The sequence below is a fragment of the Ahaetulla prasina genome, chromosome 2 (assembly GCF_028640845.1).
Source record: "Ahaetulla prasina isolate Xishuangbanna chromosome 2, ASM2864084v1, whole genome shotgun sequence".
Classification (NCBI taxonomy): domain Eukaryota; kingdom Metazoa; phylum Chordata; class Lepidosauria; order Squamata; family Colubridae; genus Ahaetulla; species Ahaetulla prasina.
In genome coordinates, this window is record NC_080540.1 from 164976752 (window position 1) to 164992239 (window position 15488).

Sequence of the window (15488 nt, forward strand, 5' to 3'; positions counted from 1 at the left end):
TCTGCTGCATGTATGGATTGGAGGGGTTTGAAATGGCTAATGTTGCAGCTGCAGTCTGGCTTCTGATCCTTGGTCGTGCTTCATGATTAGTGTGGATTTGGGTCTGCTTTCTGGGTGGATGTGTGGTGGTAACATCCTGTGTGGACCTCGTGAGTGTGGATCTGGTGTCATTTCTCATGTTAGGGACTCATTTGTCAATAAGCTGCCACCCAATCAGTTCAAACCCCCACTAGCAGTTAAAAAGGAAGAAACAGCTGCAATCACACATTGCTCCCAGAAGCACGGCTGAAGCCTGAAGATGAATGAGACTTCATCAAACGTCGCCAAGACACTTCCAATTTTACGGGAGAAAACCCGAATAACCAAAGACCTACATACAAACACCGCGAAAACCTCAGAAAACATATTATTCGGGTTTTCTCCCACGAAATTGGAAGTGTCTTGGCGACGCTTCGATGAAGTCTCATTCGTCATCTTCAGGCTTCAGCTTTGTGCTTCTGGGAGCAAAAGACGAGCTCCCAGAAGCATGAAGCTGAAGATGATTTAATGAGACTTCGAAACATCGCTAGACACTTCCAATTTTACGCGGAGAAAACCCGAATAACCAAGACCTACATACAAACACCCGCGAAAACTTCAGTGTGTATGTATGTATGTATGTATGTATGTGTATATATATATATATTTGTTTTCTGAGGTTTTCACGGGTGTTTGTATATAGGTCTTTGGTTGTTCGGGTTTTCTCCGTAAAATTGAAGTGTCTTGGCGACGCTTCGATGAAGTCTCATTCGTCATCTTCAGGCTTCAGCTTTGTGCTTCTGGGAGCAATGTGTGATTGCAGCTGTTTCTTCCTTTTAACTGCTAGTGGGGTTTGAACTGATTGGGTGGGAGCTTGGCTGTGCTCTGATTGGATGGGGGGGGAGTTTGGTGCTCTGATTGGCTGGGGGTGCGTCCTGTTTGGGTGGGGGCTTGGTTGTGCTCAGATTAGTCTGAGTTGCAGGGGGATTTGAGCTGGTGAGCTACATTGCTGTTGTTTGGTTTCGTGTTTGTGGTCGTGCTACATCTTCATAGTGGGTGTCTGTCTGCTGCATGTATGGATTGGAGGGGTTTGAAATGGCTAATGTTGCAGCTGCAGTCTGGCTTCTGATCCTTGGTCGTGCTTCATGATTAGTGTGGATTTGGGTCTGCTTTCTGGGTGGATGTGTGGTGGTAACATCCTGTGTGGACCTCGTGAGTGTGGATCTGGTGTCATTTCTCATGTTAGGGACTCATTTGTCAATAAGCTGCCACCCAATCAGTTCAAACCCCCACTAGCAGTTAAAAAGGAAGAAACAGCTGCAATCACACATTGCTGAAGCCTGAAGATGACGAATGAGACTTCGTCGAAACGTCGCCAAGACACTTCCAATTTTACACGGGAGAAAACCCGAACAACCAAAGACCTATATATATATATATATATATCTATATCTATATCTATATATATATATATATATATATATATATATATATATATATATATATGTATATAAATAATTTCTACTTCATGCAAATATAGATCATGTGTGAGTTTCTTGTGGGTTGGCTTTAATTGCAAATACATTACATCAGTAATCAACATGTTCCTTGCGGGTGTTGATATAGTGGTAGTTTCAAAAGCTCCGAGAACCTTAACCAGTGGTTGGGCAGGATGACAAGTTAATGGCTCATTGCACAGTCAGCCAGATGTTTAGACTAGATTTGGCATTTTCATCAACCTATCGCGCCCTTCCCAAGGAACTGGGACAGGCAGATGTTGATATTTGTTATCTTCTCTAGTTCTTTCTTTTCGGTTGTCTCCAGACATTGCCATGTCCGCTATTCTGACTTTTTGTTTGGTCTTTCTGATGAACAATTGTTTAAGTCTGGGGTATTATTTAGCAGGTGCCTGTCTGTATGAATTCTAAAGTCCCAGACCACTTTAGTTTCTTCATTTTCAGTTGCTTTCTCGGTTTTGTGGTCCCGTCAGTTCTTGCTTGCAGACGAATGGTATTTCTTGCATTTCTTCCAAAGCATCATTGTTGCTATTTTGTCATGCTGTTGTTTGTAGTCAGTCTGTGCGATCTTTTTGCAGCAGTTAACTAGGTGCTCCACTGTTTCTTCAGCTTCTTTGCAGAAGCGGCACTTACTGTCTGTTACTCTCTTTTCAATACTGGCTTTTCTATGCATTTGTTCTTAAGTCTTGGTCTTGTGCAGCCAGAACTAGCCTCTCTGTCTTTTTCTTCAACTTTCCTGCTCTTAGCCTTGGCCAGGTCTTACTATCATCTGCTTTGTCTGCTGTTTTTTTTTTTAATGACCATATAATACTTTGTCTTTCCATGTCCCTTTTTGGTGGTTATTATTATTAGATTTTTATCCCAACATTTTAATGTATATTTTGGTCAACTCAAGGCACTTAACGTATCTCATATTCCTGCCTCCTATTTTCCTCACACCAACAGTCCAATGAAGTAGGTTGGGCTGGGAGGGAGAGCAATTGATCTTTCAGCTGCCGTTCATGCCTAAGTGAGGCCAAGAACCCAAAATCTCCTGGTTTCCAGCACCTTAACAACTATACCAAACTTTTGCTGTATTCCAACCCTCCAAAAAAAAAAACAGGTTCCCTTGTCTTGATTAGGGAACATGATTATTATAGTATATGGTTGATATATAGCCTTTTGTAAATATTTATATATATAAAAAGTGGGGATTTTTTTCCTCGAAGCAACCGGGTTTACCCAAATACGGGAGGGAGCATACTGCTTCCCTTTCGCTTTTCAGCCCCAACCCAGGAGCCCTCACAGGCAGTCGCTTACACGACGAACTATTTTGTGTTAAATTTATATTTACTGACAAAGTCTCCCTTTATTTCTTTGTCAGTAAAGATAAATTTAACACTGTGTGTGTGTGTGTGTGTGTGTGTGTGTGTGTGTGTGTGTGTGTGAATATCAGCATTCTTTATTTCTGGATGTTACAGTTGTAATTGGTTGCTTCAACCATTTGATACAGTATATAGCATTTTTTAATAGTATATAGTTTTTTCCTCATGCCATCACTCCTGAACTCCCAATCTCACAGTGCTGTTTTATGTCTAAATATATTTACCCATGTTGTATGGCTATAGTATTTTTATTATCCTTCCCATGTTCTTTAATACCCCCTCCTATTGGTAACATTATCATGATGATGATGATTTTGTTGCTTTGCATGTACATTGAAAGCTTTTACACTGGAGACAAATTCTTTGTGTGTTAAATACACCTGGCCAAATAAAGCCTAGCCCTATTCTACTCTACCCTACCCTACTCTTCTCTACTCTACTCTACTCTACTCTACTCTACTCTACCCTACTCTAGTCTCATTGAAAAGCACATAAATATCTTTGTTTCTAAATTTTTAAAACACAGACACTTCTTGCTTAACAATCCTAATTGGAACCAGAACATCCATCACTAAGCGATGACATCAGTAGGCAAAACATCACATGACTGCATTGCTTAGTGATGGCGGTTTTGACAGTCGTTAGGTGAGGACCTCATGCTTCTCCTGCCTTGCAGCACTTACTTCCACTTCAAACCCACCCATCCACCTAACACCCTCCCTCTCTCTGACCCTTTTGGCCATTCTGTACTCTACCATCCCTGCTGCTCCCTTCGCCACCTTTTCCAAGAAAATAAGGAGAAATCCCATCCTTTTGTCATCTCCAGATTCCCTTCAGCGATGATAGTGATGTTGAAGGCCATCCAGAAGCAGAGCCAGAATCCCAGCTCCGTGTTGAGAATGAACCAATGGCTGCTACTCGCAGGATGGGACGGAGGGCAACATCTAACAGAAAACCAGCTAAGGCAAAGCTTGCTAAAACAGAGAAGTGCAACGCTGGGTCTTCACAGGACTATTCCAAAACGGTAAACCCCCAGCTTGGGAGGCCAAGCACTAGGAGAGGCACTAGGCAAGAAAAGCAAGAAAAAATCCAGAAAGCTTCCAAGGAGAGAATTCTTCAGGAAGATCAAGGAGGAGGAGAAGAGAAAGAGATTCTAAAGACAAATAAGGAGAGCCCAGAAGACAACATTGAAGTCTTGCGAGGTTCTGATGAGGAGAAAGCTGTTAACGGTAGGCTTTATATTATGAAAATAGAAAGCAAAAATCAAGGGGTGAGCAGCCTGCAGATTCATATTAATATCAGCAGAAATGCAAAACACTGACGCAAAAATGGGAAATAGGAAATGGAGCTGAGATTATACAGATATAAATAAGCGCCATCTGAACTAAGGAACTAGAGGATACACGGTTTCTGTCAGTCTCTTCTTCTCCCCATCTGCTTCCCTTCTTTCCCTTCTTATGCTTTATGCTTCGAAGCATAACACCCACTGGGCTCCCGTGGGTGTGGAGATCTGTTAAACACAAATTCTTAAGGGGTTTGGAAAAACGTAAAGGCAACAAGGAAGGAAAGAAATCAATAGGAAAAAATTGGTTTTAACTTATATCTAAAATTTACCATTGGAAGTAGTATTGATTTCTGATCCCAACTTCCTGCTTACTTCAAATTCTTCTTTGCCTGCCTGGCCCAACAGTTGCAGTAGCCAAGTGAAAAAGAAAATGTTCAGGCCTTGCTTCTCTAAAACTTTACATTTGTATTTGGATTGTAAATTGATTTTTACGTGACTCAACATGATCATTTCCGTCCACTGAGATCACATCATATATCATGTAGCTGAATATTTCAACCCACCTGAGCAGAAACCTCCTTACTTTCTGTGGATTTGCAGCAACAGGCCCACGTAGATGATGCACTGTAAATCCATAAATCAATTTTTTCTAGATGTTTACTGTCCAGATTAACATATCTTCAACAACCCTGATCTAGAGACGTAGGGAAGGATCTTACGTTTGTCTTTTCCCTCAACTAAAATAGGGTCTAGGGCTTCACCAAAGAGAGATCCACCCTTAAATGAGGCAGCCGCTAACCGCCATTTGGTCTTCATGTCGGCTTGCCATTGTCTGAGCCATAACAGCCTCCTGGAGGTGATGCTGGAGGCAAGGGCTCGGGATGCAAATTTTGCAGAATTAAGGGTGGCATCCGCAGTGTATTCAGCAGCCGCTATCAATTTATTTATGTCCTGATGTAATCTGGAATCATCCTGAGGAATCCCCTCCTGCATTTGTCTGAGCCATATCAAAGAGGTTCTAGCAAAGAATGAGGCTGCTGTGGCAGATCTGATAGCCCAGGCAGCCGCTTGATGGGTTTTGCGGGTGGAGAGTTCCGCTCTGCGGTCTTCCGCTCGAGACCTTCTGCTGCATCTGAAGGTATAATGTTGGAGGAAGAAGCCAAGGTGGCAATTGGGGTGTCTACGGTAGGAACCTTGAGGAGGTCCTCAAGATCTTGATCCGTCGTGTACATCTTTTTGTCTGAGCCACTAGGAGTAGGAATGGCACCAGGGTGACCCCATTGACGTTGGATGGTGTCCAAGAAGAGCTTGGGTGAAGGAATTACCCGTTGCTCTGAGACTGGTTCAGTAAAGAGGAATTTGTTGGGGTCTGACAGATCTGAAGCTCCCTCAGATTGGCGTAAGGCAACCCCCATGTTGGCCGTAACTTTTGCCTTGTGTAGTAATGTGTAGAAAAGCTCATGGCGAAAAAGGCCGGTGGGAGCAGGTTTGTCTGGGGCAGACTCTTCGTCTTCAGACAGATTATACTCTGCTAAAGAAGGCATCAGATGTTGAGTTTCCAGCCTTTGTGGACTTACAACCAAGGCAGAGATTATGATCATAGCCTCAAAGGCAGTATTTTGACATCTGGTCTGGGCAAGATCAAAAAGTTTTGATGTTCTGTTTCTTTATCCCCTGCAGAAACTCGAGGACAACCAAGCACAGACGATCAGGAGGTACTCCGGAGAGATTTTAGCACTGTCTTACAGGGAGAGTTTTCAGCTACAGAGAAGAAAGTTTTGGAAGATCCCTTCAACTTGCATGCACTTGCCTCCTCACTAGATGCACCTGCTGGTAAAGAGCCACTGAAATCTGTTTTCTGTCAAATCTTCTTTTAAAAATGATATTGTTGTTGGAAAGATTTACCTGAACTATGGCTTTCACTGTGTGAAAACCCTTTCATCTTTTTTTTAACAGAGAAGTTTGAATTCTGATATTTTTGTGGATCATTTATTTTTAAATTTCTATCCTAGTTTTCACTGCTACAGTTGACAGATTCAATCTATTGCCTATGTTTACTGGCATTTTCTAGACTAGTGCCCTTCGATGTACAGTAGTTTCTGATGATTCCAGAAATCAGTGGCTGATGAGATGAGAAACCTAAACATCATTGGAAGGCACTGGGCTGGGGAAGGCTGAGTAAGAGTATCAGCAATAGTTTGTACAAGCTGCCTTCCCCAAGCAGAAAATCCATAGATTTCAGCCTATGCTTGCAATGCTCATGACTCAGAATTCTTAGATTACTAACATATTATCTGCTTTCCTGGTATCGATTTAGTAATATTGAGACATAAATTAGTTTTTTGGGTGTCAAAAGTATTAATCTATAGATTGTAGGGCTGTAAGGCAGGAGGAGTGAAGCAATTAGTCCACCCAGTTCAGCCTTATATGTAATAATTTGCTTGGTTAGCAAAGGGCATTAAGAATGTCCTAATGACTCCACATGGTTAGGGAAGTTTCCATGATAGCCATAGGCAAACTACTAAGGAAAGATGACTAAGTTAACATGGGCTTCATGCTAGCAGGAGAAAAAGTAAAATTCGTGTCCTCATGACAAACACAGGAATTGAGTTGGCTACTTGAGAAAAAGTATTTTAAATCTACCGAAATGCTAATTTGTCTGGCTGCAGTCTGTATGTTACCTCTTTGTAATGTTTAAAATGGGAAATGAAGAATCGTATCTATCCTGGCTTGAGCTATGAGAAGGATGTGGAGTGCAGATATAAAAATGAAGCTTTATGAAATAAGAACTTATTTCTGAATGTATTTTGACTGGCGTAGTCCACATTTGGAGGCGAGGGAACCATGACTAGAGAAATAGATTAATATTGCAAATTCAAAAGGAGAACTAACAAACACTGCTTGAGTATGAAATAGACTAATAATCTGAACCTAACCGCATTCGGGATTTCACTGACTGTCGGGTTTTGTTTTTCTTCCCTAACTTGCAACGTTACAGACATCTTATCCATGGGCTCAGTCTATGACTCCCTGCAAGCTGCTTTTCATTCAATTGCCCATTATCCACTGGGTGCCCTCTACAACCAACTCTGTCAACTCATGGCACTGTGTATTGGGAACCAGGATCCCATTGCTACTGCCTATCTGGTTTCTGAGTCAGTCTCTATCACTCTTCGTCATCAGAAGATGACCATGATTCATAAGAAAGTCAAGTAAGTTCATAGTGATGGAAAGGGAAAAGGGAAACACGGTACCTATCAATTTGACGAGTGTGGCAAGTGCAAGAATGTAAAAACGACACCAAACAATCCTATCCTTATTCACCATGCTGGTGGATCTGAACAAGGCTCCTCATTGGAAGGAGATAATCCCAGAACTGGAGTTTATAAAGGTGCTTATCAGACAGACTCTTTCAGCGATTTTGCTGTGATTTTACACCAAATGGAAGTAAAGTTGCAAGAGATGCAGCAGAACTCTCTTATTACTATGAATCTTCTGGAAAGTAGATTAGTAAACGGTGCAGCGATATAATGGGTAGCCTCCCTGTGGGTATATATTTGAAGCTCCCCTGCTTGAAGGCACTTGTTTCCCATCCCAGGTTTTAGCTGAACTTTTAATAAACTGGAAGTTTGCAAAACTTCATGGCCTAGAATTCAGAACAAAACTTGCACAGTCCAAACTGTGGATGAAATATTAATACTTCATTAAATAAGCTCATTGGATATGGGCGGATAATACATTCAAATAAATAAATAAAAATCCCAACCAAGTGGAGTGGACGTCTGTGACGAACGTGAAATTTTTAGAACTGTCTTTAAGGTTATTGTCTTCATCAGAAATAGGGTGTCATATCTATAGAAGGGAGTACATCTGAAAGTGTATTTCTGCAATAAAGCAGAGACGCATTTGAAGAATGTCTTAATAATCTTCGTGTTACATTTCCTCCTTAGCAAAATGAAAAAAACATCAGTGGCCGGTGTTTCCAAGCAACTGGAGGCACTTAGCCTGCAAGAAGGAAAAGCAGATTCTCAGCTTCAGCGGCTCTTAGAACTTCAGAACATTTTTGAGTTCAGTTGCCCCAACTCAACAGGGTTGGAAACGAAGAAATTCAGAGAAGGCCTGCAGGAAATCCCGCTTGGTATGTGGTGGATGTGTCAGACGGAATCGTATTTTGATTGTGGTTGGCAGGTAGCACCTCTCTGAAAAGGAAGACTGTTCTGAGACATAAAGAGGCCTTCTCAGAGATGTGTGTTAATGTTGTGCGTGTGTGCACGCAGGCATGTGTGTGTGCCTTCAGGTCAGTTTTGAATCTTCATGACTGAACTAGCCCCTCCAATTTTCTTGGCAAGTTTTTTTTTGGAGGGGGGGGTCGTCCTTTGCCTTATTTGCTAAGAGAGAATGACTGGCCCAAGGTCACCCAGCTGGCTTCATGCCTAAGGCTGGACTAGAACTCATGGTCTCCTGGTTTCAAGCCTGGTACCTTAACACTACACCAAACTCTTTCTTGTGCATTAATACAGGTAGTCCTTGACTTACAACAGTTTAGTTTCCAAAGTTACATCGTCACTGAAAAAAGTGACTTACGACTGTTTTTCACACTGAACCAAAATTGTAGCATCCCCATGGTCATGTGATTTACATTCAGCGTTCTGTCCTGCCCATCTTTTCTCTATCGTTAATTGGGTTTTCCATTTTACTGCTCTAACTTTTGGGGGGCTAAAAAGTACAGGGTTTAAAGGAGGAGAGCGATGAGCAGAGGTGATGGCTTGAAGGCCTTGTTCAAGATATTGAAGTAGAATTTTCTCTGTGTTGTGCTTTGGCAAACAACAGTTTTTTGCCTGTGTTGTTTTACTGTGATATTTTTTTTTAATTTGCATTTATATCCCGCCCTTCTCCGAAGACTCAGGGCAGCTTACACTATGTCAAGCAATAGTCTTCATCCATTTGTATATTATATACAAAGTCAACTTATTGCCCCCAACAATCTGGGTCCTCATTTTACCTACCTTATAAAGGATGGAAGGCTGAGTCAACCTTGGGCCTGGTGGGACTTGAACCTGCAGTAATTGCAAGCAGCTGCTGTTAATAACAGACTGTCTTAGCAGTCTGAGCCACTCAAAGACCCATAATATTATTACCTTATTACATTTTCTCTTTTCAACTGACTTATTTAAGAGTCTTGCTGTCTCTTTCTTAGGAGTCACAGTGTGCATAATGACTCTGGTGAGCACCCAGCCAGAGACCACTGGGGACATCCTCTTATTGACAAGGTTAGAGAAAGGTGCTACCCCTGTGAACATCCAGATACAAACTCTGCATGCCAAGGTAAGAACAGCGAAAAGGAGAACTTTAAATCAGGGGTCTCCAACCTTGGCAACTTGAAGACTTGTGGACTTCAACTTCAGCAAAGCTGGCTGAGGAATTCTGGGAGTTGAAATCCACAAGTCTTCAAGTTGTCAAGGTTGGAGACCCCTGCTTTAAATGGTAACTTTCTGGATTTAGGCCATGTTTTATCTCATAATATTCCTTTTGGTGTTTTTTTTCCTCCAGGTCTCCTTAAGTGAACTCGAAGCCATCCTGGAAAAACAAAAAGAGATCTCAAATTTCACACAGAAAGAGGATTGGTGGACTGGTCGGATAGCATTGGACAAAAGAATGATGGTGAGTCTGCTTTCCTATTGCACATAGTTCTCTTTCATATCTAGGGCAAAAACCCTTCATTTAGTAGATTAAAATAATCCAATTTAGCACATTTGTTCTGCCTGTATTAAAACTACTTTCCTCTTTCAGTCAAGTTAAAATTTGCAGTTTAGTTAGTTAGTTAGTTTACTTTATTGATGAGCCCTTGTGCCTTGTATCGAAGTGCAGAGTTCCAGACACAAATTATTACTAAAGTCTGATTAAAAACCATTTAAAATGGAATTGGATAAAATACAATTTAGAATGGAATTGGAATAACATACAATTTAAAATGAAACTGGAATAAAATATAATAATTTAATATATAGATAAATAAAATATGATAAAATTATATTTCGCTATCACCCCTACAACCTACCCCAATCAGTCCCACATATGCCAATCTCAACCAAACCATTTTGCTTAAGTACTGTGCTGTGTTAAATGTTATTTTCAGAATCTGGCCACACATAAGGTAAGTTGTTTTGATATGGGGATCCCAATAGGTCATTCGTTTGGTATATAGACCAAGGTACCTGTCTCTCACCCTCTTATACAGGCAACAATCAAATAGGAGGTAAGCCAGATCTTCTACCTCTGCCGTTCCGCAGGTGGAGAGACGTCCATTGTAGGGTATAGAATGGAGTCTCCCATATCTGACCATTGTTTCAGTCCTCTTGGTGGTTTCATCTCTGCTCTACAGTTTTCAAGGAATATAATGCCCATGATTCCTCTGGACATAAATTACGTTGAATGGGGATAATGAGATTGGTAATCTAAGTACATGTAAAAGACACTGCATTGGACAAAGTTGAGGTTCAAGTTCAAAGCTTCAAACGTTCTGAGTTCAATAAAAGGAACGGGAAGAGGAGAAGATCAAGGCTGTCAGGATGATGTGCTGTTTTGATTGTGCAATCACATCTGATTCCTTCATGCTCCGTTCTTTCAAGTTCTTCTCCCTCCCCAACACACACACCCATACATATGTAATGAACTTTCTTCCTTTGGGGGGAATCAGAATCTGGTCAGAGGCAGCATCCTCCAAACCACACTGCTGTTGTGCTGTTCTGCCTGCCCCACCTCTCTCTCTCCCCCTCCTCCCCCATTAAAAGGACTCTTCTGCTTGACTCCACAGGCGTTGATGGATTCTCTGGAGACACATGTGCTGAGCTGCTGGAAGATTGCACTCCTACCAGCCTGTGAGGATGACAGCTTGGTAGAAGAAGCCACCCATCTCCTAACACGTCTCAGAGAATGTGGTTGTGAAAAGGTCGATTTAGCTTTGCTTAAGGTGAGGAGATGGGCTGGCTTTGACCATAGAAGGTGATGTTAGCCAGGTACACCTTGTCTTCAATAGAGAGATTTTTTTTAAAGAAAGGATTAGTTCTTTTGTCGGCACACCTTCAGAATTTTAATAAGCCTCCAGCCTGCAACATTTTCTGTCTCAAATGAGAAATCTGCCATGTTTTTAATTCCAATTGCCTTTTTGTTTTCTACTGTTACAATCAGCTCAGGTTATTATCATCTGGCAGCTCTGGACATGGAATTTTTGTTGTTGTTGTTGTTGTTTTGATAGGTCATACTGGCTGGATCCCATCTGTTAACTCCACAACTTGTGGAGCACTTGGTACGGGGCCTTCACCCAGCTCAACCGGAGAGAGCCCTGAGCCTTCTACAGGAGATAGTGGACAAACTGAAATCACATACTGGCCAGGCACCAAGTGGCCACCTGGTACTTGTGCTGGATAAAGTGAGTAAGGACGGAGCCATGCTGTTTTACCACAGGGATGAGCAAATGGCAAGGGCAGCATTCTTGCATTGTACAAGAGGCTGCTGCCTGGATTCTCGTCTCATGGAAACATGTAGAGAGAATTATCATGAAATATTTTGATCTCCTAAATCAGTAGTCAACCTTTTTTTACCTACCGCCCACTTTTGTATCTCTGTTAGTAGTAAAATTTTCTAACCGCCCACTGGTTCCACAGTAATCCGCTGTGTATTGTCGTCTGCGCATGCATCTCGCGCATTGTGGATTGGGTTTGGGGTGTGTGTGCCAGCTACCAGCTCTGCTTGTCTGTTACAGCTGGGTGGGGGGGAGATGTGCAAGCTATTCTGGGACAAGGTTCTTTTGTTTGCACTATAGTGCCATTTAGTTTCACTTACGTAACGTGAACTAAACTTATGCGTGGGCGATACATATATTTTCAGAAATTTAAATTGTCACGGGAAATTTTATGAAAACCTAATGAAATTTTTTTAAAATAATGCTATAATTTTTTTTAAGTCAATTAAATTTAAAAAAAGGAAAGTGCTTCAGTATTAGACAAAACCCCTACCACCCACCATGAAAGCTGGAACGCCCACTAGTGGGTGGTAGGGACCAGGTTTACTACCACTGTTCTAAATGTTCCAAGACTGGCCCAGCAACTTACCATATTACTGACTTATTTCATCCAATAAATGTTTTATGGAAGGGGAATCGAACACTTGATCTTTCTTTGCAGCATCTCCAGAAGCTTCCCTGGGAAAACATACCATGCTTAAGAAGCCAGTCAATAACGCGGTTACCATCTCTACACTTTCTGCTTAGCTACTTATTTATGAAAAAGGTGAGGTATCTAACTTTCTGGAGGCCGAGAGCTTTACTCAGATATGTTCTTTTCCATCACCCTTTGCTGATGAATTTAATAGCAATTTTAACGCTATCACTAAATAACAGTTCTTTTGTATCTTAGAGTTCTGCCTCATTGTTTGAAGTCTAGAGGGAAAAGGGGTTCTCAATAAATGCTAGGAGGTACAATTTTGCAAGAATCTGGGGAGATTCTTAGCATCAAAGCCTCCATCTCTGATTTGTATAGTTTACGCATTAGTTCTGATGGACGAACAAAAATTGAGTCACTTAGTTCTGGTACTAGGTGAGATTATACCCAGCAGGTGAGATTATTATTATTAAATTTATTTACCGCCTATCTTGCTGTGGGCTACTCTAGGTGGCTCACAATCATAAAAAAAGCAATAAAAAGAAAATTTAAACAAAGTGAAAGTAAAATAATAGAACAATAAAACAAACAATGAAAAAGAAATCAAAGAAAAAATATCAATATGACTATAAAAAAGATGGGAGCAGAAAGCGGGGAGGGGAGGTGGCTTGCTGTCAATCTAGCAGCCACCTCTAGAGTTGAATTCCCCCATTGGATCCCCAGGCCAATTTGCAGAGTCAGATCTTTAGGCTAGAAGATTGGGGACAGATCTTACCCTGGAGGGCACTGCAGCAAAGAAGGCTCTTCTTCTGGACAGTTGGAGTTCTTCAACCAATGGGATCCTCATTAGGCCTTCTCTGCTGGCCTAAGAAGAGCAATTTTGAGCTGTTTTGAGCTAAGAAAGCTAGCATAATTTCCATAGCTCTAAAATGCAGTTCCTTGACTTGAGAAAGCCAGTGTTACAAATTAGAAAGGATTAATGTAAGCTGCTCTTGATCACAAGGAGGAATAATTGATTGAGAGTGAAATATTGCTTACAAGAACCATGTTTGCTTAAAGAATTTGTATGCAATTTCTCCCCAAATAGTTTAAAATAACCATCTCCCCAAATAGTTTAAAACAACAGTCTTTTAAAAAGACTGAACAATATTAAGGGAGACCAAAGATGGATGGGTAGATAGTATAGAGATAAAGAGAGAGAGAAACAGACATAGATAGAGATAAAAATATGGCTGCATTAGAGCTTAATATACTGCAAGAGGTCATTTCAAAGCACGGTACAGTTTGTGGTAAACCTGTCTCGGCTCTGAAGCAATGTGCCTCCCACAGCATGAAGCCCACAGTGGCCTTCCTTGATGCTCATTACAGCTGATAATAGAAGGCAAAGAAACACACACACACACACTTTCTTCTCATGGATTTTGGCTAATCAAGTGAAAATCCTCACATCCTAAAATTTGTGCCTGATTTCATGGTGCTTTATTCCCATCTAATGATGCAACTCTTGATCTCCCTCAAACAGTATCAGGAAGAGACTATCCTCGACCACGGAGTCAATAGCAGCAATACCTTCTATGTTCTGAACCCACACAAAAATCTTCCTGGCACAGAGAAGATGTTTAAAGAATGGTTTCAAGGGTAGGTATTTGCACTATGTATCTATCGCGCCGATTTTGGATCCTTCAGGGAAACCATAGCATCACACAATCTGTCCACGGGCTTCCTTTTGAATCAAGGTTACTTACCATGTTGACACAGCGAAACTCACTCACTCTAACCAATCATCTTTTTTTTTTCTCTCTGCTTATTACTTGATAGTGAACCTGGATGGACAGGAGTGGTGGGTGAGGTTCCCAGTACAGACCAAGTACCACTGGCCCTCGAAAAATGTGACCTCTACATGTGAGTACGAGACAGAGCTGCATATCCTCTACTAGTGCCAACAAAAAGGTTGTATGCTTGAATGAACTGCAGATAGAAAACCTGTGTAATGAAAGCTATTAAAACATAGAGGAAGTGGATCCTGGATCTGGCGTAGCTGCTCCGAGAGAATAACATTTTTCTTGGTTAGACTCTTAATTGCAAGTGTTCTTGCCTTTAAAAAAAGATTTTAATACAGTAGATCTCAGCTACATAGGCTCATTGGAGAAATGTTATTCATTGTCTGAGAAGTATGTGAGCAGAGGCCTAGAGCAGGGCTGTCAAACTCGCGGCCCATAGGCCGGATGCGTCAGATGCTGGCCACACCCATTCCCGGTTTAGTGAGTGGGGAAGGGGGAAGTTACGATACATCACATGACGCTGCCGTGACGACGTGAGTTTGACACCCCTGGCCTAGAGAATGCAGGAAAATGGAAAAGTTAAAAAAAAAAGTTGCTCAGATATACATTTTTCTCTGAATGTATTTAAACAGTGTTTACTGTTCTTTAAGTATTTATGTATTTAAAGTCTCAGGTAATAGTTATGCAGAACCAAAATACCACAGAGAAGTAAGAACTGGCTTAAGGGGAAAGAAAAAAGTTCCTAGGCCATAACTATTTTGGGCTACTTACCAGGACAAGTGTGCTGGAAACACCTTGATTTCCTCCCCACCCCCCTTTTTCCCATTCCTTTAACATTTATTAGTGGCTTTTATGACCCTACACTAAATGACGAGATAAGCAACAAGCTTTTCCTGAAGCTTGTAATCCAAGCCTAGCCTTTTCCAAAAACCATATTAGCAAATCATGTGCAAGAACACATTTAATAGATATGTTCAGTTCAGCTGGGAGGTTTTGGCTCATTATAGCCAATTTCTCAACGAGGGGAGAAGATCTCTTAGCAGACCTAATTATGCCAGCATCAAGCAAGAATGCCAGAGGAAAAAAATGGTCTCTTTGGGTGGTAAACTAAGTAGACAATACTCTGCTGCTTATCATATCCTATATCATATGTCATATATATCTCGCATATTTTGTATCATTATATCAAAAATACAATAAAAATATGGCAATGCTAATCAAATCAGAAAAGAATATACATAGTAATTAAATGAATGACATTTGAAGAAACTAAAAGATATATTCGTAAAGTGTTAATATAGAAATAGCTCAATCTTTTACATATTATTAAATCTAATCATATATAGACCATCTATTGTTTCATC

At 41.1% G+C, this 15488-nt stretch overlaps 1 protein-coding gene across 1 annotated transcript in view; it reads left to right on the forward strand.

Annotated features, from left to right (window-relative positions):
• Window positions 1-15488, forward strand: part of ESPL1 (extra spindle pole bodies like 1, separase) — a 57201-nt gene that overhangs the window by 37915 nt on the left and 3798 nt on the right. The window contains exons 19-29 of the mRNA XM_058174163.1: window positions 3726-4128; window positions 5865-6017; window positions 7183-7396; window positions 8135-8322; window positions 9382-9509; window positions 9735-9845; window positions 10999-11154; window positions 11440-11613; window positions 12368-12472; window positions 13866-13981; window positions 14162-14245. Of these exons, the coding sequence (XP_058030146.1) occupies window positions 3726-4128; window positions 5865-6017; window positions 7183-7396; window positions 8135-8322; window positions 9382-9509; window positions 9735-9845; window positions 10999-11154; window positions 11440-11613; window positions 12368-12472; window positions 13866-13981; window positions 14162-14245 (1832 nt within the window). The remainder of the gene's footprint in view (window positions 1-3725; window positions 4129-5864; window positions 6018-7182; window positions 7397-8134; window positions 8323-9381; window positions 9510-9734; window positions 9846-10998; window positions 11155-11439; window positions 11614-12367; window positions 12473-13865; window positions 13982-14161; window positions 14246-15488) is intronic.